Source organism: Dasypus novemcinctus, chromosome 14 (genome assembly GCF_030445035.2).
Source record: "Dasypus novemcinctus isolate mDasNov1 chromosome 14, mDasNov1.1.hap2, whole genome shotgun sequence".
In the NCBI taxonomy this organism is placed as follows: Eukaryota; Metazoa; Chordata; class Mammalia; order Cingulata; family Dasypodidae; genus Dasypus; species Dasypus novemcinctus.
The window spans coordinates 28,991,678-29,019,359 of record NC_080686.1 but is presented as its reverse complement, the minus strand read 5'-3'; the positions used below and the strand labels follow the sequence as shown (position 1 = coordinate 29,019,359).

Below are 27,682 nucleotides of genomic sequence, written 5' to 3'. Positions count from 1 at the left end.
TTTTTTTTTAGGAGGTACTGGGTATTGAACTTGGACCTCTTATATGTGAAACTGGTGCTCAACCACTGAGCAACACCCACTCCCCACTACAGTAGTTATCTTTGTTACAATGAAAAGTTATTAAAATGGTACTATTAACTATCATCCATAGTTTACATTAGGTGTATTTTTCCCATATACCACCCTATTATTTATGTGTTGTATTAGAGTTTTATATTTGTTATAATTCATGAAAGAATATTTTTATACTTGTATGATTACCTATAGGCCATCATTTGCAATACAGTTAACAGTGTTATACAATCCTGTTTTATCTTTTAATTTTTATTCTAGTAACATATACAACCTAAAGTTTCCCCTTTTAACTACATTCACCTATATAATTCAGTGCTGTTGATTATACTCACAATAATTTGCTACTATCACCTTCCATTTCCAGACCTTTGCAACCACCTAAATAGATACTCTATAAAATTAATCATCAACTCACCATTCTCTAACACCAGTCTATCTCCTGGTAACCTATATTCTAGATTCTAACTCTTTGAGTTTGCTTATTATAGTTAGTTCATAGCAGTGATATCATATAATATTTGTCCATTTGTGTCTGGCTTATTTCATTCAGCATAATGTCCTCAAGGTTCATCCATGTTGTCACATGCATCAGGACTTCATTCCTTTTTGAATAATATACCATTTTATGTATATATCACATTTTGTTTATCCATTCATTAGTTGAGGAACACTAGAGTTGCTTCCATCTTTTGGAAATTGTGAATAATGCTGCTATGAACATCGGCGTGCAAATATCTGTTTGAGTCCTTGCTTTCAATTCTTCTTGATATATACCTGGTAGCAGGATTGCTGGGTCTTATGGTAGGTCCATTCGAGTTTCCTGAGGAACTGCCAAACTGTCTTCTACAGCAGATGCGCCATTTTACATTTTCAGCAGTGAATGAGTGTTCCTATTTTTCCACATCCTCTCCAACACTTGTAGTTTTGTTTTAAGACCAGCCACTCTGGTGGGTATGAAATGATATCTCATTGTGGTTTTGATCTGCATTTCCCTAGTAACTAGTGATGTAGATTTTTTCATGTGTTTTTTTAGCCATTTGTATATCCTCTTTGGAGACATGTCTATTCAAGTCTTTTGCCCATTTTTAAATTGGGTTTTTGTCTTTTTATTTTTGAGTTATAGGTTTTCTTTATATATTCTGGGTATGAAACGCTCATTGGATATGTGGTTTCCAAATATTTTCCAAATATTTTCTCCCATTGAGTAGGTTTTTTCACTTTTTTGACTAAGTCCTTTTTAAAAAATTTATTTATTTCTCCCCCTCTCCCCCCTTTGTCTCCTCTCTGTGCCCATTCACTGTGTTTTGTTGTTGTTCTTTTTTTTAAGGTTTGTTTATTTATTTATTTATTTATTTATTTATTTCTCTTCCCTTCCCTGTTGTCTGCTCTCTGTGTCCATTTGCTCTGTGTTCTTCTGTGTCCACTTGCATTCTTGGTGGCACTGGGAATCTGTGTCTCTTTTTGTTGTATCATCTTACTGAGTCAGCTCTCCATGTGTGTGGCACCACTCCTGGGTGGGCTGTGCTTTTTTCAAGTGGGGTGGCTCTCCTTGCAGGGCGCACTCCCACCCAGGGGTGCCCCTGTGTGGCACAGCACTCCTTGCGGGCGGCAGCTCTGTGCATGGGCCAGCTCACCACATGGGTCAGGAGACCCTGGGGATTGAACCCAGGACCCTCCATATGGTAGGCGGATGCTCTATCAGTTGAGCCATGTCCGCTTCCCCGCTGTGTGTTCTTCTGTGTCCGCTTGTAGTCTCATCAGGCGGCACTGGGGATCTGTGTCTCTTTTGTTGTTGTTGAGTCATCTTGCTGTGTCAACTCTCTGTGTGTGTGGCACCACTCCTGGGTGGGCTGTGGTTTTGCGTGGGGTGGCTCTCCTTGCACAGGGGCCACTCCTTGCGCGGGGGGCACCCTTACGTGGGGGCATCCCTGCGTGGGCCGGCACTCCTTGTGTGCAGCAGCACTGCGTGTGGGCCAGCTCACCACATGAGCCAGGAGGCCCATGGGTATTGAACCCATGGGCCTCCTCTATGGTAGGTGGACCCTACCTGTTGAGCCACATCTGCTTCCCTGTGACAGAGTCTTCTGATACCCAAGAGTTTTCAATTTTGAGGAGATTCCATTTATCTATCTATTTTTTTCTTCTTTTGCCTATATTCTGGGTGTAAAGTCCAAGAAAGCATTGCCCAATGCAATATCCTGAGGATGGTTCCTTACATTTTCTTCTAGAAGTTTTATAGCCCTGGTTCTTATATTTAGGTCTCTGGTCATTTTGAGTTAATTTTTGTATATGGTGTGAGATAGGGGTCCTCTTTCATTCTTTTGCATATGGATATCTAGTTCTCCCAGCACCATTTGTTGAAGAGACTATTCTCTCCCAATTGAATGGACTTGGCAGCCTTGTCAGAAATGAAATAGTCATAAATGTAAGGGCCTATTTCTGAATTCTCAATTCAATTCTATTAATTCATATGTCCATCTTTATGCCAATATTGTGCTGTTTTGACCACTGTAGTTTAGGAATAAGTTTTAAAATCAGGAAGAGCGAGTCACTCAACTTCATTCTTCTTTTTCAAAGTGTTTTTGGCTCTTTAGCATCACTAACTCTTTGAAATAAATTTAATGATGGGCTTTTCCATTTCTGCAAAGTAGGATGTGGGAATTTTCATTGGGATTGCATTGAATCTGTAAATCATTTTGGGTAGAATTGATGTCTTAGTGATATTTAGTCTTCCAATCTATGAGCATGGAATGTCCTTCCACTTATTTAGGTCTTTGATTTGTTTTAGCAATGTTTTGTAGTTTTCTGTGTACAAGTCCTTTACATCTTTGGTTAATTTTATTCCTAGGTATTTGATTCTTTTATTAGCTATCGTAAATGTAATTTTTTTTTTAATTTCCAACACAGATTGCTCATTACTAGTGTATAGAAACTCTTCTGATTTTTGCATGTTGCTCTTGTAGCCCTCCACTTTGCTGAATTCACTTATTAGTTCTAGTAGCTTTGTTGTCAATTTTCTGGGACTTTCTATATATAGAATCATGTCATTTGCAAATAGTGAAAGTTTTACTTCTTCCTTTCCAATTTTGATGCCTTTTATGGCTTTTTCTTATCTAACTGCTCTGGCTAGAACTTCTAGTACAATGTTGAATAACAGTGTTGACAGTGGGTATCCTTGTCTTGTTCCAGATCTTAGAGGGAAAACTTTCAGTCTTTCACCATTAAGTATGATTTTTAGCTCTAGGGTTTTCAATATGCCTTACATACTGAGGAAGTTTCCTTCTATTCCTGTTTAGTGTTTATAATCAATAAAGGATGCTGGATTTTGTTAAATTCCTTTTACTGTGGCAATTGCGATGATCATGTATTTTTCCCTTACATTTTATTAATGTGGTATTATTAATATATTAATTAATTTTCTTATGTTGAACCACCTTTGCATAACTGGAATAAATCCCACTTGATCATGGTGTGTAATTCTTTTAATGTGCTGTTGGATTCAATTTGCTAGTATTTTGTTGAGGACTTTCCATCTGTATTCATAAGAGAAATTCTAATTTTCTTTTCCTGTAGGATCATTATCTGGTTTTGGTCTTAGGGTGATATTGGTTTCATAGAATGAGTTAGTTAGTATTCCTTCCTCTTCAATTTTTGGAGCCAGTAGAATTTATGTGTGAAGTCATCTGGTACTGGGCTCTTCTTTGATGGAAGGTCTTGGATGACTGATTCAATCTCTTTACTTGTAATTGTTCTGCTCAGGTCTTCTGTTTCTTCTAGGGTCAGTGTGGGTTGTTTCTGTGTTTCTAAGAAATTGCCCATTCCATTTAAGTTGTCTAATTGGCATACAGTTGTTGGTGTACAGTTTTCCACAGCATCCTCTTATGAGCCTTTTTATTTCTGTGGGGCCAGTAGTAATTAATATCCCCCTTTTAATTTCTGAATTTATTTGTGCCTTTTTTCTTTGTCAGCCTAGGTATGGATTTCTCAATTTTACTGATCTTTTCAAAGAACCAATTTTTGGTTTTGTTGATTCTCTCTCTTGTTTTTTAAAATCTCAGTTTCGTTGATTTCTTCTTTAATTTTTATATCTTTCCTTCTGCTTCGTTTGGGATTAGTTTGCTGTTCTTTTTCTTGTTCTTCCAAGTGTGCTATTAGGGCTTTGATTTTAGCTGTTTCTTCTTCTTTAATATAAGTAGTTAGGGCCATAAATTTCCCTCTTAGTACTGCCTTCACTACATCTGATAAGTTTTGATATGCTGTATTTCATTTTCATTCATCTTGAGATAGTTACTGATTTCCCTTGCAATTTCTTATTTGACCCCCAATTAAGAGTGTGTTGGTTAATCTTCCCATATTAGTGAATTTTCCAGTTTTATGCCTATTATTGATTTCTGGCTTCATTCTATGGGTCAAAGAAGATGCCTTGTGTAACTTCAATCTTTTAGAATTTGTCGAGCCTTGTTTTGTGACCCAATATTTGGTCTATCCTGAAGAAGATGCCTTGTGTAACTTCAGTCTTTTAGAATTTGTCGAACCTTGTTTTGTGACCCAATATTTGGTCTATCCTGGAGAATGGTCCATGAGCACTTGAGAAGAATGTATATCCTGCTATTTTGGGGTACAGTGTTTGGTATATGTCTAAGTCTAGTTAATTTATCATATTATTCCAGGTCTCTGTTTCCATCTGATCTTCTTTCTAGATGTTTTATCTATTAATGAGAGTAGTGTATTGAAGTCTCCAAATATTGTTGTAGAACTGTCTGTTTCTCCCTTCAGTTTTGTCAATGCGTTGTCTCATGTATTTTGGGGCACCAAGGTTAGGTGCATAAGTATTTATGATTATTATTTCTTCTTGGTGGTTTGTCCCTTTTATTAATATAAAGTGTCATTCTTTGTCTCTCATAAAAGTTTTTGACTTAAGAGTCTATTTTGTATGATACTAGTATAGCTGCCCCAGCTCTTTTCTGGTTACTGTTTTGCAGGGAATATCTTTTTCCAACCTTTGACTTTCAACCTATTTGTGTCTTTGGGTCTAGGTTGAGTCGCTTGTAAATAACAAATAACTGGATCATGCTTTTTAAAAATCCATTCTGCCAATCTGCATCTTTTGATTGGGGAATTTAATCCATCAGCATTCTGCATTATTACTGTAAAGGCAGAAACTCACTTCAGCCATCTTGTTCATTTGTTTTTAAATGCTTTATATCTTTTTTTGGTTTCTCTTTTCCTTTACTGCAACCTCCTTTTCTGGATAGTTGATCTTTGTGATGTATCTGATGGATCCCTTTCTCATTTCTGTTTCTATATATTTAAAAAAAGGTACTTTCTTTGTGCTTGGTTGCCCAGGGGTTTATATTACACAACCTATATCTATAACCTACTAATTTAAAAAAGACATCAACCTAGCTTCAATTTCCATATTTTAAACACATTCATTTCTTGGTTCGGATGGACTTCAGAAAGATGAAATGCGATCTCAGTACAGTGACCGATGTTTATTTGGTTGCAACTCAGTGTTACTCTTTGAGCCTAGTCTGGGTGATGATGGAGGCTCTCTCAGTGTTGCAACTCAAGCCTGGCTGAGATGACAATGGAAATGTCCTCAGTACTGTGGCTCGAGCTTGTCTGAGGGAATGAGGGAAGTACACCCGGGGCAAAGATGGAGGCACACAGCTCAGTGCCACAGCGCAGTGATGCAGCTTAGGCTGGGGCAAGCTGCACTGTATGTAGGTGCAGTGTGTGGCTGCCTTGGGGGTGGAGCCTTTAGTCGCGATGCTCTAATTCATTAATCATTGGGTTCCACGAGAGAGCATTGGCTAGGGTGTGGAGGCTAGATTAGCATTTTATATTAATAGGGTATGCTAATTGGGAGGTGTTGATTGATTTAAAAAAAAAAGATTTATTTATATCCCCTCCCCCACCCCGTTGTTTTTGCGCTTAGCTGTCTGCTTTCTGTGTCCATTTGCTGTATGTTCTTCTCTGTCTGCTTGTTTTCTCTTTAGGCGGCACTAGGAACTGATCCTGGGACCTTCCAGAGTGGGAGAGAGGTGCTCAGTCTCTTGTGCCACCTCGGCTCTCTGCTCTGCTGTGTCTCTTATTGTCTTTCCTCTGTGTCTCTTTTTGTTGCATCAATTTTCTGTGCCAGAACTCCACGTGGGCCAGTGCTGCTGCATGGGCCACTATGCTGCCCAGCCAGCACTCCATGTGGGCCAGGTTGCCTTCACCAGGAGGCTCCAGGAATCAAACCCTGGATGATATGGAATTTTATATGGAATAAAATCCTACAGACAGGAGCCCAATTGCTTGAGCCACATCTGCTTCTTTTTTATTTCTTAAAGATTTATTTATTTATCTGCCCCCCCCCTTCTCTATGTCTGTTTGCAGCGTCTTCTTTGTCCGCTTCTGTTGTTGTCAGCGGCTCGGGAATCTGTGTTTCTTTTTGCTGCGTCATCTTGTGTCAGCTCTCCCTGTGGGAGGCGCCATCCCTGGGCAGGCTGCACTTTCTTTGGCACTGGGTGGCTCTCCTTGCGCGTGGGGCTCCCCTACGCAGGGGACACCCCTGCATGGCAGGGTACGCCTTGCGTGCATCAGCGCCGTGCATGGGCCAGCTCCACACGGGTCAAGGAGGCCTGGGGTTTGAACCGCGGACCTCCCATGTGGTAGACAGATGCCCTAACCACTGGGCCAAGTCTGCTTCCTATTGGAAGCTGAGGCACAGTGGTCTCTCAAGGAGAGACGTGCTGTCTCCAGGGCTAGGCTTGCAATCTAAGGAATGTGGTAATTAAGAGTTCCCTCAAACGGATGAAACTGTTGAAAGGCTGAAAGAAAAGATGAGCAGATAACATTTGTGTAGTAAATAGAACACTTATCTTTGTACCTTGAGATAAGATTTTTTTAATTCCTTAGACTATGAGTAATGTTGATGGTTAACTGCATGTTGCTGGTTCTACTCCTGTGGACTGGGGTATATATAGAGCCTCTTGTGAACAATAAAGTTGTCTGATGAGTCTCTACTCCCAGACTCCCTGATCCTAGCTCTCTCATTCTTTTTCTCTCACTCTTTCTTTCTCTTTGTTTCCTTCTCCCTTCTCTCTTTCTTTCATTCCTGATACCCTTCGGGTCCAAATCTCCAACAGCTTCCCTGACTAATTTTTAATTAGGATAATGGCTTAAAAATCTCTTATCCTATTGGTTGGCACTTCCTCCCTGTGCCTTGGGGTCACAGTTCAGTTGTGACCACTACTTCAGTGACTATCTTTTAGATATTGCAGTATGAATAATTGTTTTATTTTGTGTTTATTTTTATATTATCAAGTTTTGAACCTTATATGAACATATTTTATATATGTAATTAGAGAAACCCCCAATAAACATTATTTAAACTGCTACATAAAAACCTCAACAGAATAAAGACCTTTATAGAATTAGAGTGGCCCAGGCAGATTGAAAGATACAACAATGCCTTCCCCATCCAGTTTTTTAAAAAATCCTAATGTAATTATATATGCAGTATTCATTTAGAAGGTTAAAAATTCAATTCAACTTAAAACATGAATTAATTGACAAGTACATTCAGGTATATACTGCAAAACCTTGAGCAGGCGAATCTGCATAGAAACCGCCATGAGGGAAAATTAGGCATGGAAGTGTCTGTAGGCTGGGAATAACAGACAGGCAGATTATTTTGCTCCTTGGTGTCTGTTTGCAAGGTAATATAAACCTGCTTGCTTTTTTAAAAAAATTATTTATTTATAGTCCCCCCTTCTCCTCCTCTTGCCCTGCCATTTTTGCTGTCTGTGTTGTCTTCTCTTCTCATTTTCTCTCCTCTAGGATTCACCGGGATTCCATTCTGGAGACCTCTGATGTGGAGAGAGCTTCCCTGTTAATTGCACCACCTCAGTTCCTGGTCTCTGCTGTGCTTCACCTTGACTCTCCTTGTTTCTTTTTTTGATGTGTCATCATCTTGCTGTGTGCCTCACTTGCGCAGGGCACTGGCTCACCATGTGGGCACTTGCGTGGGCACTGGCTTGCCATGCGGGCATGCTTTCTCTTCTTCTTTTTCACCAGGAGGCCCCAGGGATCAAACCCAGGTCCTCCCATATGGTAGGTGGAAGCTCTATCACTTGAGCCATATCAACTTCCCCTGCTTGCTTTTGAATTAGTTTATTCTGAGCACCAGAAACTTTTTCCAAGGACAGAACATAGGATGTTAGTGTTTTCCTCAAAACAGTGATTTATTCACTGGTGGGATCAGTCTCTTTAATATCTTATCTATTTGGATTTATTTTTTGCCTTAAATATTAATGTTACTAGTATTTTTATAAAATAAGACAAATCTGACTTTAAATGATAAGGTAATATTTTTCTCATTTCCTTACCTTTTTCAAACTTAGGGAAATAATATGTGCAAATAGTATAAATGTTTATAAAGCAAAAAGTGAAAGTTCTCTCTTAATTTTCCACAACTCAAAGTCTGTTTCTCCATTGATACCTTGTACTTTTTTGATGTGTACCTTTCTGGTTCTTTTCTATGTGTACATAGACCTGTATATTTATGTATAAGTGAAAAAAGTAAAAATTAGACCATAGTAGTATATTATTGTTCTGCAGCTTGTTTTTCCCTACTTAGGAGTATAACATAGATCTATTTCCAGTGAATTTACCTCATTCTTATTAACAGTATAATAGTATTTCATTGTTTAATATATTATGATTTATTATCTGTATATTATTAGGGAATATTTAGACTGTTTCAAATTTTGTCTTAGAAAAAGTGCTGCCACAAACATCCTTGCCATATTTCTTTACATACTTGTGCTAATATTTCTAGACATGGGATTACTGGGCATAGGATATGTGTATTTACATTTTTGATAGATACTGAGTTTTTGCAAACTTGATACCCACAGCAGAGGCAGAGTGTTGTGTGGGGTTTGGGACAGGGACGTAGACCACTGGAAGTCTGACGGAGTGGGCATTCGTCCAACCTGTTTTATGGAAGTAACTTGACTCCAAAGATCAGGGAATCATCTGCAAGATAAATTTATTTCACATTCAAACTAGGAACAGGCAAGTTATGTGTAAGATGAGGTACACAGAAGATGAGAAGCCAGAGCTCTAGCTAGATTAACAAATTGTTTCTAGAACCAGGATGGCCAATGGTAATTCTTCCAGTTAAAATTAATACAGTTTCATGGAAGCTTCGAAGAGAGCAGAGAGATCCTCTTCTGACTGAGGGCGGGGTGCAAGCTTGGTGACCCTTTCCTGGAAGAGTAAATCAAAGGAGTTACCCAGGATTTTGGAAAGACAGTTTGTGAAAGCTTCATATTATGTAAATTAACTTGGCCATAAACAACGATGACTTGGTAATAGTTATATCTTTAAACATCGTGTATTTCTTGTATATCTCCACAGCTAATCCCCAGTGGAGAAGCATAGGAGGAAATGCCCTCTCCCACAAAGCTGTTAAAAGGCACTGCCCCTTGCCTTGTGCATAGCTTTCGGCCCTAATGCACAGCACCAAGGCAGCAACGGAAAACACCGCCAATAATGACCAAACCACGTCAGCCCGCAACCTCGGCCGGGCTCTCTGGGTGTGGCGGGCACCGCACCGCCCCAGAAACAGCGTGTGCTGCCAAGGAAAACAGACCCGGGAGCGTCCTTGACTCCAAACACTGAACAGTTTGCAACTTGGACTTTGGGTATATTCAAAAGGACTTAATTAAGACATCAAGTTTCAGGCTCCCTGCAACAAGTGACTATTATTATTATATTAACTATGGTTTTACCTCTACCCTCCCCAACTAATCCAGGGATTCGCTTAATTTCTTCAATGATTATTATTAGGTAAATCAGTGAAGATGGCCAGCACACCCTGTTGCTACTTATATTCCTATCAGCAGGTCCTTTAACTCTCTTGGATAGGGGATTAGAAAATATTATGATGACTGCCCTGCGTCCAGATTTCCAGGCCTAAAGGAAATTAAGGTAGAGTATGTGCGTGTTTTGGTTTTCATTTTCATGGGTCTTGCAGTCTGTTTCCTTGTTTGCTTGGAAGCCTCCTTGATAGAAGAGTGAGGCTCGGTGAAGGCAGGGCTCTGCTTTGCTCCCTGCTCCAGGCCAGTGTCTACCAGAGTGCTTGACACACAGTATTATTTGTTCAATTCCTGGGGCTGGGGGATACTGGCATCTCAGAGTTCACATAGCCAAGATAGAACCCTGACTTCCCTCTCTCATTTTCTTCATCTCATAAACAACTCCCAGTCACTCGGGCAAAAACCTTAGAGTAATCCTCAATTTCCCTTTCCTCTGTCCTACACGTGAAATCCATCAGTGAGTCTGTCAGACCTGCCTCCGAAATAAGCTGCTCATTCAACCGCTGATCACTTCCCATTTTACTACGCGCGTCTAAGTCACCTTTGTCGCTTGCCGGTTCTATTTGAATGGGCTCCTCAGTGGTCTCCCTCTTTCCGCTTTCACTTCCCTCTTGCCCCCTACAGTTCGTTCTCCCCTCAGCAGGCAGCCAGAGTGATTTTTTTCCCCAGCATAAATCTGATCAAACCATTCCTTTGCTTAATACTCTCCAATGACCTCCCATTGCAAGGAGGACAAACCTCAAACCTCTTACCTTGTTCTCTAACGCCCACCCAGCCTGATCTCCTGCTTCTCCCGCCAGCTCTGACTCTCCCACTGGTCCACCTCACTGGGCCCCATACTCCCTTTCAGTCCCTCAATGTGTACTTGGCCCTGTCCCAGGGCCCATCCCCTTGCTGTCTCTCTGCCTGGAATTCTTTCCCCAGACCTTCCCATTGGGTCAGAGAGACCTTCTCTGACCATCATCGCTGAAGATGCCTCCCCACCTCCTCATGCCAAATCCCTCACTATCCAGCTACTCAGGTTTTTCCTCCCTATGACTAATCATTATCTGAAATGATCTCATTTATATCTTCTCTTATTTATATATTTAGTTTGATGTTCATTGTCTGATAGAACATAAACTCCATGAGGTGGGAAAGGGACTTTATTTTCCTTCCCATTGTATTCTGTATACCACCTGGTATATAGAGTAGGATATTCAATATATAGTTAAGTGAAAGGATGATTGGACAGAAAGAAAAATGGATGATGGGCAGAAGGGAGAAGAAGGGTAGGGACAATGCTGATGAGTATGGCAGAGACAAAGGTAAATTTTGAAATCTCAGCAGGTCTTTCAGAGATCCGAAAGGATTCTGGAAATCTGTAGCAAGGCAGAGACTTGTTTATAGCAACCTATGTGTATACTTGTGGCAGTGTCAGAAACTGCAGTTCCGCGTTTCCTATGGTGGAAGGTGATTGCCATACTCCTCTGTTTACAACGGGAGAGAATTTCATCCAACAGCTCAAAGACCTTTACAAATGGGGGAGGGGAGAGCATGGGGTATATGGGAATCTCCTATATTCTTGATGTAGCATTTATGTAACTAAAACTTCTCTGAAAAAAAAAAAAGGCCTTTATAGTGATATTGTTACAACTATCTTTGGTGAAGTAGTTCAGGACTCTTAGAAGTACTTCAGGCCAAGCCTGAGCTGAGTTTCTATTTCACTTTTTTTTTTTTTAACCCTAGCGATTGATTAAACAGGGCAAGGACATCAAGTTTTGGATTTGTTCCTACACACATCAACCATACCATATAAAAGTGAAACTTCCTCAGATGGCAGTTCAGCAACGTGCTACTATTTATAGACATGTAAGACCAAAGGACGACTGATTAACATGGGCACTGAAATAAATTCAGACGACTACTTTTAGCACATCCATGAAAGAACAACATTTCAGCTGGCCTGTCTGCCATGGAGTGGAAGCGCTCATTTTGGTAGACAGCTCTCCTTGGTAATGAAATGTTTTGATTTGAAATGTAAATGTTTCTTTCCAGAGGTTTCAGAAATCCAGCTTCGAAGCTTAGTTTACTCTTGCCCGCTCCCTGGCTCTGGCAGTTGGAACCTCTGCACACAGGGGCGCTATGTGCTGTCACCAGCATGGGCTGTGGTGTTTGGTCAAGGATACTGGACTGGTTGTTCCTTCCAGAGAAAACCGATCTCGTATTGCTGAACACAAAAGAACCTTTATCAAATGTCGACTACATGAAAATTTTTCTGGCAATGTTCTTTGCAGGAACCAATATATCCCTCTCACTACCTTAAATCTTTATAGATATTAACAAGTGAAGATTAGTCTACCACATGTGTAAAATTCTGGAGTTGTTATAGCATTTCTGTAAAATGTTCACTGCTGCCAAAAATAAAATAAAATAAAACCCCAAATCCCACAGTTCTTCATCTAGAAAATGGAAAAACTTATTTCTAAGATTCTTTCTAAAGTCCTATGAATCTATGAAAACACACATATAGGCAAACACAACATACATATCATATCAACTCCAAAATGGAACTAGATTGATTGTGTTAATTAAAATTAACTGTTTTTTCCCAGTCATGAAAACGAGATGAAAGAAGGCAGCTAACAAGCTGCATGGTGAATATAGCTTGAGGAAAACCTGGCTTCCTATTTTATAAACGTGACTTATATTCAAAAGATTCAATTTATCTACCACCTTTTATCACACTAAAATAAGTTTTACCTAATTAAATTGGTTTTGCTCCTTGTAATTTCCCATATGCACTTAGGCATACAGAATGATAACTAATTAATTTTCTATTTTAGTGGATGATTGCAAATGTTAGTCAGGATCTACTGCTGTCTGGAACAGCTTTTGAAAGTGGAAGTTGGAGCCTAGTAGCATTAAAACAGTAAACACGTGCCAATTTGTGCTGATGGTGGGAAGATGTATGGGCATAGGCATTTGGATGGCCAAGAATATCATAAAACTTCATCTGAAAATCATGGCTACCCTTCTTGGAGGTCAACAGACACATACTCCTGGACACTTTTCTGGGCTGAAAAGCAGAACCTTTCCAAGGTTCCCTTGCAGAAGGCAGTGCCACTGGCCCCATGCTGTGAGAGTCAGAGAGTGTATTGAAATCAGGTCAACCACAATGTCCCTGGACAGACCTCATGACTCCCCCATTTTGTTTGAATCCTTTTCAGCCTAAGGAAACTTAAAGCAATTACCACCACCCAGTGCCATTTAGCTCCCCTGGACAGAAGAAGGAGGAAGAGAGGACCGCAGCCATGTGTGTACATAATGCATGTTTACTGAGTGCCAGGGCCTGTGCCAGGTGCAAGGTAGAGGATGGGGAGCAAAGCAGACAGGCTCCTGCCCTCATGGAACATACAATCTAATAGGTTTGGACCAAGTAGCTGTGATGGCCTTAGTGGGTCTTTGTGTGTGTGCGTGTGTGCGTTTAATTAGCCCCTTGGATTTACGGATTAAGAACCACAGGGTTGTGGGTTAGCCCAGGGGCTTAGAATAGGGCTTGCTGAGAGTCAGACACAGAGGGACAAAAACTGTATGACTGCGTTACTATGAACCAAATATATTGTGTCACATATTGTATGATTAAAAAAAAAATTATAGGTATCCAGTACAAAAAAAAGAATAGGGCCTGCTGAGCTTTGAGATCCCTCTGCTTCTCATTCATTTATATGTCCATATGCAAGTGAATCTGCTGAGCCTGAATCTAAATCAGGTGTTGCAAACTTCTGGGCCATGGACCATGCTTGGTTTGTACATTGGATAATCAGGGAATTGAACACAAATACCCAGGTGGCTGATTGTTCTTGTAAATTGTAAGTTCTGTAAATACCAGGACCTGAATTTATGCTTGGCAAAAATAAATTGTAGCAGAACAGCTGCTCACCCAACTAGATGGGTCATATGCTTTCCAGGTCACGGAGTCCCCACACTTCCCATGGCCTTACGTGACTTTGGTCATTGACAATACCGATCTGGCTCCATGTGAGTGGGTGAAGCCAATCTCTACAAATATTAAGTATCTTATGTGAGTGGTGAGGTCTTCGACATTTTAAGCACTTACCAAGTGGGGAAGAAGCAGTTCATTTGAGGCCCTTGCTTAACTGGAGTGGGGTGAGGGAAAAGCACTGCTACTTGTGGTTAGCGGGCTTCTGTATGAGCGGATTCCAGCTGCTGGCCCTATTCCAATGTCGGGGGTGGTCCGTGAAGGGGCAGAAATGCCTATCCTCAGATCATTTATCAGCTCTTTGCCTGTCCCATATTGGGTAGGTGGACTAAGTGAGTGTGCTGGTGAGTACTTGGGATAGTCCACAAGCCAAGTGCCCATGGCTCTGAGCTCTCTACTTTATGGTGAATTGCAATCAAGAGGATCTTGGCCCATTAGAATTGGATGCTACAGTAAAGGGTATCTGATCCTAAATCGAAGAGAGATCCAATGAGAGAGAAACTCCCTTCATGAGAACCTTGGGAGGGGGTATTTTAAATCTGTTGTGGGTGTACCCAATAAAGGATAGCAACTCAATTTAAAGTCTTTAGCAATATTTAAATAAATGACACTCAAAGTGATGCAGATTTGTATAAAATACACAATCTCCCAAAGATGATGAAAAGAGATTTTGTAATAATGTTAGTTGAAAAGTCATGTCAAGTCTTTATGAAATAGTAGGACTTTGTAACTCTCTATTATGGAAAATAATACTAGTGGCCTTTTTGAAACAGTTTCACATCATTTTATAGGGGACCCTTAAAAGAGAAGAGATGGAGAAAAGAAAACTTTTGCCATAGCTTGAGATAAATTTGATTGTTTTGCCTTGGAGTTTTTATAAAGGATCTTTTCAGATGCATCATAAAAGCTGCAGATAAGCCATAGTTTTATGGAAAAACCTATGAGTGGAGGAGCCTTGCACCTTCCCATTGGGTGGCAAGGCTCTGGAGGGCCCTGGGTTTTCACCCCCTATCACACACCAAATGCACCATGCGTTTCCTGAAAAGAACTGTGAAGCTCTGTGCTTCCTAGAGGGCCTGGGGAATGCGGCCGTGTCTCTTACCTGGGGTAGAGTTCCTTTCACTAGGGCAGGGATATCGGCCTTGGAATACCCAATGGCAGCTAGGCCATCATCCACATGCAGATCGAATAAGAATTTTCGGAGTGTGTCTGCCAAGACAAGCCCCGCATCTTGGGCCCTGGCAGTGCGGATGTCGGCTCCTAGAAGACATAAAGCCCCACTGGAGGAGGAGTCGGCTCTGGGTGTCAGCCGGCCGCCAGTTAATCAGCTGAACGCACATACGCTGTGCACATCCTGCCACCTCCCTCCCACCGAGGGCAAGAGCACCTCCGTGCCCCTCGTGCCCCTCGCTACGATGGTGGAAATGAGCAATCCCCAGGGCAGATGGGCCAGGCCGCCACGAAGGCACACCACCGGCCTCAGCAGGAGAAGTCGGCCGGGAGGCTAACTTCTCTCTCACCTTTCCAGGGAACCGCGACTTCTTAAACGCTTGCCCTCTGCTAGGTGGGGGAGGGAAAACAGAGCAAAGAAAAGAGGCACGGAAAGGAGAGTGGGAAAGAAGGCTAGTGTTTAGATGAAGAGGAAGGAGCTTTTGTAGAACACGCAGCTGAGGTGATTTTCAAGGCTTGGAATTTGCTGACATCTAGAGGTTTAGGTGCTTAATGTCCTTTCTCACAGCAATATATGGGAAAATAAATCTCCTTTGCAAAAAACCTTGTGGGACAAGGATATAGAAATACAAAAATCTCCAAAATTAACCGCCAAAGAGTAGGAAAATAACTATAACAAAAATGGATTCTGTGTGCTTGGGAAAGGAAATATTTTCTCACTGCTGTTATAAAATCTTTTATTTTGGGCTCTGTTGCCAAAGGGCAGGGTGGGTTCCTATAAATAAACATTGCATAACCAGTAGGGCAGAACCAAGAATTCTCAAAAAACAGTGCTTAATATATACCCAATAATGCTATCGGTGAAGTGGGAAGGATGTGAAGTGTGAGATTTGTAAGGCAGAATTTTTAGTCATTAATACTTACATTAAATCACAGACACAAATCTAGAAGAACCAGGATGTTCTGCTCTTAGTGCGGCAGTGAAAGCGCCCAGACAATAGGAACGGATCCTACAGTCCTTAGCAAACCCCTGTCTATTCTCGTTGAACCCATTCACTGACAAGAAGTTAAGCCTTTTACAGATGGAATGTAAAGTGTCCAAAGACTACCCAAAATGTCTCACGCTGTAGACTGAGTTCACCTTCTCGTTTTGTTCGAGAAGAGACCAAAATGTACCATTCAGCTCCATATACTTGAAGCACATGATTAAATCAATTCTATCCTTTCTCTTCTACTTCAGGGAGAGCCATCTGAGTAATCCAGGAAAAGGTATTACGTAGAACAAGATTCAGGGAAAGCTGGGAGAGCAGTGTGATGGAAGGTAAGCCTCGCTTGACAAGACCAGTCTGTATTACCTGGCAGCAGCTAAAATACAGATCAAGTGGAAAGGTGACACATGATTTGAGGTTTATGAGGCTTTTATGTTCCTAGGATTGCTGCCATAAAACACATCATCAAAACCTTTGGGTTTTCCTGGGAGGTATTTTAGAAAAAAGGGGTGGTAGGAAAGAGAATAAATTGGTCTTGAAACTAACAAAATCTAGGATTACATAGAGAATCAAAATATTTTAATGGCTAAGTGTGGAATAATAATATTAAGCAAAATTTCCTTTGCAAGAAGAAAGAATTGGTGGGTCTGGAGTTTTTGTCTAACAGAGGAACTGCTAATAATTTTGTTGTTTGCCTGGAGATATTAGCTTTAAATAAGAGTTTCCATTTCTCATAAACCTACTATTTTTCTTCTTCCTCCTCCTCCTTACCCAGTTTGCTTGTTTACAAAGCGTTTGAGTTCCAATATATGGCCCAAGGGCATTCCCAGTCAGAAAGGCAGAAGGGAAACGAGATCCCGGGCAGAGTCCCCTGAAGTTTCCCACAGCACACACTGGGAAATAAGCCTCGGGCACTGCCTATCTGCCCTGGGCTCCTTTCATTAATATTCCCAGCACATCACCTGGAACTCGGCGGGAGAACAAGCATCAGAGTGTGCGAGAGAAGTGGATGTGACGTGGTACGTGCAGAAGGAGGTCTGCGGTTATTCCTACCTTCCTGGAAATAATCTTTCCAACGGCTGCTGCTAGAACAGCACAATGAAGTTTTCTTCTTAGCCTTTCCCTTCCTACCCTGAACATAGGTAGGGGGGATAAGATGTTTTAAAAGTTAACCAAATACTCTAGTCTATTTACAAGAGTTCTTGTGTATGTAAGAAGTAGCTTACTATTTTTAAAGAATTAGAAAAATACCAAAATATTACTTAACACTACAGCTATCCCGCATATAATTTTCTTTCCTGTAAGATTCAAAAGGCTCTCTGGGTGTCTTATTATATAGACCTCATTTGTTCTATGGTATGCAAACAAATTCTTCTTTTGGGAATCGTTTTGTAAAGTTTCTAGTTGTTTAGATTTTCTACGATTTGGAATTTACTGTCGATTCATTTTTTTACCTATTAAACAGAGCCAAAGCCATTTACAACATCGCTAGTAGATAAAGAGTTACACTTTTCTTGGAGATGAAAACAGAAAATAACTATTATTATAAACTTAACATAAGCAATATTTGGCTCCATTTCATTGTTAATAGACTCTTGGGAATATAAAATTACAGAATTTTAGTGCTAGTTAGGACTTTGGACATTTTACTGTTTACCTTAAAGCAACATTTTTGGTATTTTCTTTTATGACTTATATTCAGAAGCAACCCTAGGAAATGCTCACATTTGTGGGTCACAGATTTATGAGTAACAGTCATACCCAGTATTTCTGCCGTCTCCAGGTGCCGCTCAGGATACATCTGTGCTGTGAAAGTGAACACTGCTGGGGAGGTGAGCACCACAGAGAGGCCGTGAGGCTGAATAGAAACGATACACAGTGACTGGCAAAACTGTTCCTTGACCTGCATATTTGAAATGTCACTCCAGGGAATCAAAATGTGCCAAAACATATTTATGGAAATTGCAAGGAATATAAAATTTGATGAAATCATTTATTATTATTATTGGTATTGTTATTTTACCACTAGTGGGTGATCCACATTGTAATCCTTTGCTTTATATGTCTTCACTAAACCTGAAATTGGGTAAGACATTCCGTGGCTAGAAAAGAAAGAAATTGCTTATGTTGACATAGAAATCAGGAATTCAACTTAAGCATACAAATACAAAGGTAATCTTATAGGTGGCAATTCACAGCCTCTTGACAGTGCCATGATCTCACAAAGTCACAAGTTCTGTTCTGATATAAGGATATATTGTTACACACTCAACATTTAGTGAGTTTATTAACCAAACCTCAGGAAGTTCAAATTCAGATTCTGATAGAATATTACACCATTAAAAAGCATTGATTCAAGAAATTGCTCCCCCAACACATTAGTTAATCTTATTACATCTAAGAATCAAGAATTCACTTTGAAGTTTCTGTATTTAAGCTCTGAGGCATGCATTTTCTATTTTGTTCTGACACTGCCCTAGGAGTTTTACAAGCCAAGACTTGCAGCCTTTGTCTGCCAGTGATTTGGTCTGCCAATAATTGATATATATTTTTTCAAATGTACATAGTTGAATAATGAATGATTATTCTAGCCTGAAAAGCTATGTTAATCAATTCTGGTTTCATTGATTCCCTTGCCTGAATTTTACCTTGAGAAGTTATTTAAATTTAGATGTCATCAAGAAAAGTCACCTTTTTAAAAAAATTGTTTATATCCTCTTGAATTTTTAGTGAATAAGGAGGAAAATATTATAGTTTACTAGAAGATCCAGAAAACAAAGATTTTACTAGCCTAATATATTTATAATTATTAGTATACTGAAAATGAATGCTTTACAATAGTGGAATGATCTACAAGTCTTTTTATGTAGGTTATTGGATGACTTTATACTGATTCACCAAAAGATTTATATTTCATGGAAAGGAGGAATATATTGGTGAACTGTACGATTAACTACATATTAAAAAAAGGCACTCCCAGCCTATCCTCCTTAGTGAAGCAAATCTGTTCTCTGAGTTGTTGGGTACTTTGGAACCTGTTTTCCCTCTCTCGAACTCCATAGTATTCAGAAAATTATTGTTCAGTGTGCTTTCATGATGTGAAAGGGTTTATGTAGCTTTCAAAGGTATCTTTGTAACAACTAATCAGTAGGTCAATAATTCAATATTTTAGGATAATTTCATTTAACAATTGAACATGTTCTCTGTAGAAAATGAAACTTATCCATAATCTTTTTTTGCTAAAGATAACTATTATAGACTATTTCCCATTAATACTAGTCTTTTGGAGCATATATTTAATTTTGTGTATATAGTTTTACATATTGCCTACTTAATATACATTAATTAATACACATATAGATTGTTACTCAATATTCTTTGTAAACATTTCCCTTATAATTTTCTATTCTTCTAAAACATTGTTTTTAATGCCATTTCTTATTTTATTCTTCAAGTGTTGTACTTCGATTAACCATTCTCAACATGTTGGAAATTTAGGTGGCATCCAAATTTCTAATTATAAATAATACTTCAGTGAACATCTTTGTAAGGAAATTCTTTGATCATATCATGGTTACTTCTTTAGGTTAGATTCCTAGAATTAAAATTAGTGGGTCAAGGGCTTTAAATGTTTTTATGGTTCTGGTTGCATTTTGCTCCATTGCTTTTTGGAAAGGTGAGGTCAATCTATACTCCTATCAGAGTCTGAGGGTATCCACTTCATGGCAGTCTCCCTAGCAAAGGCCTTTTCTGAAGTCTTAGAGTTCACTGTTTTTAACATTTTAGGCCAACATACCAATAACACTCTAATCAAGATTAATCCTGGGGTATTAACAAATTTTCTAATTCTTCTCTTTTTGAGAGAGAATAGGAGAGGAAAAGCCTGTATTTGGGGTTTTAAAAAATCCATGGCTCATGGTGAGGATGTGGAGAAATAAGGACCCTCACATATCGCTCTTGGGAATGTAAAAGAGTGCAGCCGCTTTGGAAAACTGTTTGGCAGTTCCTCAAAAAATCAACTCAAGAGTTACCACATGATCGAGCATTTCCACTCCTAGGTATGTACACGAGAAACTAAACCACATGTCCACACAAAAACTTGTACATGAATGTTCATAGTAGCATTATTTATAAAAGATAAAAAATGGAAACAACCCAAATATCTATCAGTGGATGAATGGATACACAAAAGGTGGTATATCCATACAATGAAATACTACTCAGCCACGAAAAGGAATGAGGTACTGGCACAGGTTACTACATGGATGAATCTTGAAAACATTATGCTAAATGAAAAAAGCCAGACACAAAAGACTACCTATTGCCACATATTGCATGATTCTATTATTAGAAATATCCAGAATAGGCAAATCTGTACAGATGGAAGGTAGATTTGGGGTTGTGTCCAGGGCTGGAGGGATGGGAGGGTTGTAGGTGACAGCTAAAGGGTGGCAAATTCCTTTTGGGGGTGGTAAGAATGATCTGAAATTGGCTGTGGTGATGGTTGAAACCACTGAATTGCACAAGAAACCACTGAAGTGCACATTTAAAATGCGTGAATTGTTTGAGATGTGAATTATATAGCAATAAAACTGTTACCCCCCCCCCACATCCATGACCCAATAAATTACATTTGAATTAAGAAAATAGTTAGGAACCTAAAGTTAAATTTTTACTTTCTATAGCATACTTAAGTTTTGCCACTTGTCCTAAGTTACAAGCTTTTTTAAAAAATGTAAAAGCAGTGGTTTGGGTGAAGAAAGAAAATCTCAAATGAGCTCACCACAGATGAACACCAGCATTTCCAAAGCCAATGCCAGCAAAAGCACTTGCCAAGTGCATATTAGACCTCGCCTCCAGATCATCAGGATTTCTGACAGCCCTGTGAATGACATAAATAGCTAATAATAATATGTCAACACTGGCATTTCCTACTGAATAAAGTGCAGCCTTAGGGAAAAAGCTGGAAAAAAAAAAAGAAATGTTACTTCATAGGAAGAAAAATTGGCAAGTTATTCAAACGACACCTTGTCTTCTCAGTGAAAACCAAAGGGAAACACATTTTCTCATCAATGGTCTCGGCAAAGGCATAATAAACACACTGTCAGGTTACCAGTGATATACAAGCACCAGGGGGGAGCAAAGCACTGACCCTTGGATTTTGAACACTGCTGTAGAAAAGTACCCTGAGACACATTCTTCTTCATTTGTCAGTGCCCGTGACTGAAGCCATGAATGGACTTAAAGTAAACATATACTCAGAATGCACAGGGCCGTGACTGGCCACGGACCTGCGCCCCAGTGCCTGGGTCTACCAGCAGGCCGAAGGCAGCCCGCCCCGACGTCCTTCCCTCTCTCACACTGCCTTGGGTCGGACCCTTGGGATCCCTTTTGGTATGTGTAGCAACTGCACATGTATTGCAGCATTTATGATTGTGGAAGTAGGATGTTCTGTAGGATGAGCCCTTGCTTATCTGTATGTCGCCAATGCCACTTTGGAAAAGCAAATTCTCAAAGGCGCCTTTCAGAGTCAGCCCAATCGTCCTTCAGGAACTGCTTGAAAACACTGCCTCAGGGAAGATGCCTGGAGACTGCCAAGACACTGCCACTTCTCACTTGGCTTGGAGCACTTTGGCCTTGAGCAAGGGTTTGTATTATGAAATAGAAGTGCCACAGCCTTTCCCGCTCATTTCCTTTTGAAACCGTCAGGCATTTGTGTCTCTTTCCAAAACTCAACGTTAGTTCTTTATCCCTAACAAGCTAAAGAAGCATGATGGAGATTCCCGTCTTCCTTTGTTCGTATCCCCTCACCTCTAGCTACTGCTCTGCTAAACCTTCCATCCCTGGCAAACAAACTGGCTGCTTCTGCCCAGTCAGATACTACTGGGTCTCCCTGGTGGTCTCCCAAAGTCCCTTCCCTCTTCTCCAAGCCCACCTCTTCTGTGGAACCTTCTATCTCAAAGCTAAATGAGGCATTAAGCTTATGTCTAGGCCTAACCTGCCAGTGGCCTATGCCTCCATCATACAGAAATGCAATAAATGAGTTTGACTTTGCATATGTTTTAATGTCTCGGTTACCTGCTTTCACCGCTAAGTCTATCTTTGCTCTCTCATGAGCTGATTATAGCTAGGTCATTCATAAATCTTTCAAAACCTTTTAGGAATCCTTTTATATTTTCTGCCTTTATAATCTCCTGGGACAGTGAACTCTATACATTTATTTCTTAAATTAAATTCATGTGTTTTCACCTAATGGGTTGATTCCATGTACCTTTGGGTAAGCACAACCTGGATAAGCACAACCAACTTCAGCTTCTGTGATTCTCATGCCTGCCCTGGGTGGCCAAACCTAAATGTATCTTCTCTCTTCTAGCTTGTGTTTTTGTTTTTAAATACACTTTTTACTTTGAAATAACTTCAAAATTATAGGACAGTTGTAAAAATAAAACAAAACCAATACAGAGAACTCCAATATGTCTCCCACTCAGATAGCCATATTTGTCCTACCATTCCTTCCATCTGTCTATTATCTATCTATAATCATCTATCTCCATCAATTAATTTGTCTACCTATTTTCTAAACATTCGTGAGTAGGTTGCATACATCATGCTCCTTAGACACTCAACATTCCATGTATATTTCCTAAGAAAAGTAATCACATTACTGGCTTTGGTTTAGAGGAATTGATGAATAAACCTCCATCTACTCCATCTGCACCTTTTAATCATTGGGAGGACTCCTGTTTGTCACTTTGCAGCCTTCAGCTTTCAGACTGAGGGTGCAGTGTCGTCTGCCCTCCTATGACCCCTGCCCCAGCCCTCCTATCCCTTCAGAGATGAACGGCCTCTGGCATTTCTCCACGTTCACTGGTTGACCAATGAACACACCCACTGGGGATGTTTTAGGTGAGGTACAGTGCGGCATTTCTGCTCTGTTCCTATGCCCTTCTAGGTGACATACCTTTTCAGATACTTAGCAACAATCCTCAGCGCGTGGATGGCCCAGATGTCACTGATGGGGTTGCTGCCCTGGTATGCTGGCCGGGCAATGGGGTTTGAAGGGCAGGGGCTCCGCAGGTGGTAGGGAAGGGCCGTGTAGGACTCGAGGGCATGGCTAACAAGAAATATTTAAAATACAGATTGTAAGTGTTGTCTTCATCCTTCCCGCCATTCAAGTTAAAAACTGTCTGTGAAACATTTGGTTCTCACTCCACGGTGAGCACCGATAATCCCAATAAGTTCCACTAGTCAGCCCCTTGTCCACTGATAGTCATCACTTACTATAACTTAATGCAGTGACGTTTATACGAACAGCACTACAGTGTTTTTGACCAGCATGTGTAAAATTACATATGGCCCTTTTACAGCATAAATAAATCTTTATGGTGTTGAATTATTGAACATTTGAGCCATGAAAAAAAAAGCATAGAATCTGAAAATCTTATTTCCCTTTATTGCAAGCTATTATGAGACAACTCATTGAAGTACTAAGCAGCCGGGATGGAGCTGGACACAATTTTGTCTGGTTTTCTTGGAAGGGAAGGCAAAATAGTGAGAAAAGCAAACGATGGACTTGGACAGACCAACACTGGTTGTGTAAATGTCCTTCAACAGGAGTCATTGAGTACCTGTGCTAAGGAACAGGAATGGAGATGGCCCTGTCCTCACCCAACTCACAGTGCAGTGGGGAGATGGGCATGCAAAGACAGAGGTGTCTCAGTGGCGATGAAAAGGCCACTGAATGGGGCAGAGAGAGGACAGAATGGTGAGTTTTACAAGAGGGAGGGGATGGAAGGGACAGCAAAGCCTCCAGAGAGGAGAGAATGCTCCCATAGAACTAAAAGATACCCTTCCTAGCAGATAAAGAGCTGAGCACTGGGGACATTCCAGGGACAAAGGAGCTTGGCCTTCAGCCAGTAGGTATGGAAAGCCACTGAAACACTTTTGAAGTAGAGGTGTGTGTGTGTGTGTGTGTATGATGGTTTTATTGCTTGTTGAGGCCAGCATGGAAGCTTGTTGAGCCCAGTGTGGAGAACAGATGGAAGGACTACGGGATGACAACAAAGAAACCAATTAATAGACTACTGTAACAGTCGAGGAAAGAGCTGGAGCAGGTTTGAACCAAGGCAGCAGCAATGAAGACTGAGAGGAAGGGCAAACATGAGAGATATTAAATCAAGAGAAGAGATAGGATCTGCTGGCTGTTCGTGGGTATGAGAGAAGGGACAGAGGTCCCTACTCCCTGAACTAAGGGACTTCGGAAGAGAAGCTATGGATGTGGGGTGGGGGTGTTAAGAGAATTACCAATTTTTATTGAATTGAAGATGCCATGCCTTGTAAGATGAACCATTTTTTATGTGCCACTGAGAAAGAAAAAAAATACTGCCATATTGCAGATTTTTAGATGTCTTTGTCTTAGAGATGCTAAAATATGAAAAAAATGTGCATCTGTGAACAGTTGAAGTAGGGTGGTTTGGGACATACTGAATGGGAAGGGCCAAGGGGACCTTGGCGAGGCTGCTGGGACAATGGGCCTGGCACCCGGGCTCTTGGCCCGCAGTGGAAGTGCTGAGTAGAGTCACTGAGTAGAGAGCCACTGGCACAGAGCAGCTGAAGTCAAGGGAACCTGCTGTGGGACTCAATGTCTCAGGCCTAGTTTTCTCGATCAGCAAAACAAAGGTTTCTGTCTCCCAGGGCTCAGTGCCAACAGCATGCATGCCCAAGTTGGTGCTCAGGGAAGAAATGTCAACCCCTACCCTGCCCTCTCCCATGCTGTGGCAGCCCTGGGCATTCTCTAGGTGACGTGTAGTAGGAGGAAAGGCAGTGTGTTGAGGTTCTGAGAGCAGCCCAAACCACTCCTTTAGTGTTCCTGTGGTCTCAGCGGCAGCTGATGTGGTTCACCTTGACCAGCAGACTCACAGCTCACACAGGAGCTAACCTAGTCCCTGAACCTTTCTGACGTCAATATTTTCATCTAAGAAGGAATAATTACAGTCGAAGGGAGGGCGGTTGTAGAGCACTGATCAATGAATGCTTATCAAATGTTTTGAGCAATAAAACACTCTACAGACTCAAGTACTGGAAAAGTCCCTCCAGCGGCACTGGTACCTACCAAAGCACATCAAAGCCACTGTTGGCAACCACCCGGTCAGGCATGTGGAGGGTGTGCAGAGGGTCCACCAGCCCCAGGGTGGGTTTGATGGCTCGCGAAGCAATGCCTGAAACATAGGAATGTTCAATGGAGGCTAAAGGTATCCATACCGTTTCAAAAATTAAATAACTTTAGGGTAATAAATTATCCTTTAAAAAAGAGTATGAGATAAGATTTATTCTCATGTAAGGAGAGCAGTGAGAAGTGGTGGGAAGAGATTCGGAGTCAGAAACAGGTTTTTCGGTTGTGTCCTGAGCTGGTTCTTCTTGGTTCTAAATTGCCAGCTGTGCACACATCTTCTGTTAGGGCAGGGGTTCTTCACCTTTTTTGTTCCACAGACCCCTCTGCCAGTCAGGTGAAAACCACAGACCCCTTACTAAGTTCACACTATACTATGTATTATTTAATAAACGTATCACACCCTCGCCAACACGACCCCACAAGAATAATGTGTTTTTTTTAAAAATTTAAATTTAAGCTCATTGATTCCTTGTTAAGAACCCCTGTATTAGGGGATGAATTGTGTCCCCCCAAAATAAACATGTTGAGGTCCTAACCCCCAGAGCCTCAGAATGTGACCTATTTGGAAATAGAGTCTTTTCAGATGGAATTAATTACATGAAACCAAGGAGAAGCTTGATTCAGTGGGCCCTGGTCCAAAATGATTGCTGTCCTTATAGGAAGGGGAAATTTGGACACAGACTAAGGAGAGGGGAAGGCTGAGTAACAAGACAGACACACAGAGAGAAAATGGCCATGTGATGATGGAGGCAGAGAGGAAAGCCCAAAGATCACTGGCAAACGACTGGAAGCCAGGAAGAGGCAAGGAAGGACTCTCCCCCATAGACGGTGGATTTCTAGCCTCCAAAACTGAGACAATGGATTTTTATTTTTATTTATTTGTTTTTAGGAGGTGCCAGGGATTGAACCTAGGACCTTGTACATGGGAAGCAGGCACTCAACCACTGAGCTACGTCTGCTCTCCAATGAGAGTTGTTGTTTTTGTTTGTGTGTTTGTTAGGAGATGCTGGGGATCGAACCTGGGATCTCTAACATGAGAAGCAGGCACTCAACCACTTGAGCTACCCCTGCTCTCTTTCATTTTTTTTAAGCCATTCACTTTATGGTACTTTGTTGTGGCAGCCCTGAGAAACTAAGATGCCTTTCCAATTCCACCTTGGGTGACATCATCGGCCAAGGGAGGCTTTTTTATACCATGGAAATTGGCAAGTGTTACAAATCAGGGCTTTTTAGAAAATGGATTCATTATTTTTATAATCCAGACAACTGCTTTACCAGCACACCACTCTGCATTCCCTCATCTACAGAATTGGATTGTAATAGTACAAGGTCTCATTCCTCACAGGTTCTTGTAAGAATTGAGGAGATAATACTATGTGAAAGTCTTTTAAAAACTGTAAGGTAGAATTTAAATGTTGGCCACTGTTATTAGTACTATCTTTCACAATGTCAAAGAATAATGTAATTTAATTCTAAAAAGAGAAGTTACTATAAATGTAATGGCTGAATATCAATTTTATCTCAATACAAGGGCCTGGAAAAAGGATACTGAGCCAGGGTCAAGGAACGGGACATTTCTACCATATTAGCTGAGAGTGAAAGTCTGAGAAGGTAGGATCAAAATGACTAAGCAGACAGAGAAAGCAGAACAGGGGTCACCAAGGCTGGGGCTGGGAGGACCCACTGGGAAGGAGCATGAGGGAAATATTGGGGTGATGGGAATGTTCCATAAAGCAATTGGGGTGTAATATTTGTCCAAATCATCAAACCAGATTCTTAAAATGTATACATTTTCTTATTGTATCAATGTTACATTTCTTGGGTGCAATAATGGTATTGTGGTTATGTAGGAGGAAGTTTAAAAAAAAATGTATACATTTTATTGTATAAAAATGAAAACTCAATAAAGTTGATTTAAAATGTGAAAAAAGATGACTGAGAAAGGAAAGAACCATTTGTCATTGATATATAGTGACTAACATGGGCATAAAAATGGCCAGTTGGGATTCATGGTTATGTCAATGTTTCCACAGGTAATTCTCAAAGGAAGTTTGCTTGGCTGCTTCATATTTTATATGTACTTGGAAAAAGAAAGAAAATGTACAAATGCACGCAGTCTTTCTGTAACTTCAAAACTCTTTATCTTTTAAGTATCAGGATTAAAGAATAGTGGGAGCTAAAAGGTAGGAGAAAGGGTTAAAAAAACAAAACAAAACAAAACAAAAACCAACCAAACTTATGGGCAAAGTTCTTACCAGTTTTTACTTTCAAGTGTTCATAGTCAAAAATGGCAACCCCAGTAGTTTCACTGCCGGTTCCTGAGGTAGTCGGAACTTGAACAAAATAATATTAATTATGATAAAGCATCTAAATAAAGGTGAGTGGAGATACTCGACTGAGCCTTGGAAAGTAAGGGACA

At 40.6% G+C, this 27,682-nt stretch overlaps 1 protein-coding gene and 1 long non-coding RNA gene across 9 annotated transcripts in view; one reads left to right on the top strand and one right to left on the bottom strand.

Moving 5' to 3' along the window:
• Positions 1 to 20,738, top strand: part of LOC111760370 (uncharacterized) — a 44,837-nt gene extending 24,099 nt beyond the window's left edge. The window contains exons 3-8 of one of the 2 annotated variants that reach the window (XR_011645634.1): positions 7,906 to 8,178; positions 9,490 to 10,062; positions 11,679 to 11,944; positions 16,343 to 16,423; positions 17,046 to 17,233; positions 17,875 to 20,738. This is a non-coding gene — a long non-coding RNA (uncharacterized lncRNA). Of the gene's footprint in view, positions 1 to 7,905; positions 8,179 to 9,489; positions 10,063 to 11,678; positions 11,945 to 16,342; positions 16,424 to 16,866; positions 17,234 to 17,874 lie in introns of both variants that reach the window. The other variant, XR_011645635.1, reaches the window with a different exon arrangement.
• Positions 9,102 to 27,682, bottom strand: part of ADHFE1 (alcohol dehydrogenase iron containing 1) — a 28,484-nt gene continuing 9,903 nt past the window's right edge. For 4 of the 7 annotated variants that reach the window (XM_058275586.1, XM_058275587.2, XM_058275590.2 and 1 more), the window contains 8 exons: positions 27,519 to 27,596; positions 25,204 to 25,309; positions 23,053 to 23,205; positions 20,875 to 20,973; positions 18,115 to 18,193; positions 17,853 to 17,949; positions 15,035 to 15,192; positions 9,102 to 9,339 (listed from right to left, as the gene is read on the bottom strand). In XM_058275586.1, the coding sequence (XP_058131569.1) occupies positions 9,256 to 9,339; positions 15,035 to 15,192; positions 17,853 to 17,949; positions 18,115 to 18,193; positions 20,875 to 20,973; positions 23,053 to 23,205; positions 25,204 to 25,309; positions 27,519 to 27,596 (854 nt within the window). In that variant the 3' untranslated portion in view covers positions 9,102 to 9,255. The remainder of the gene's footprint in view (positions 9,340 to 15,034; positions 15,193 to 17,852; positions 17,950 to 18,114; positions 18,194 to 20,874; positions 20,974 to 23,052; positions 23,206 to 25,203; positions 25,310 to 27,518; positions 27,597 to 27,682) is intronic. The other 3 variants (XM_058275588.1, XM_071207835.1, XR_011645633.1) reach the window with 2 other exon arrangements.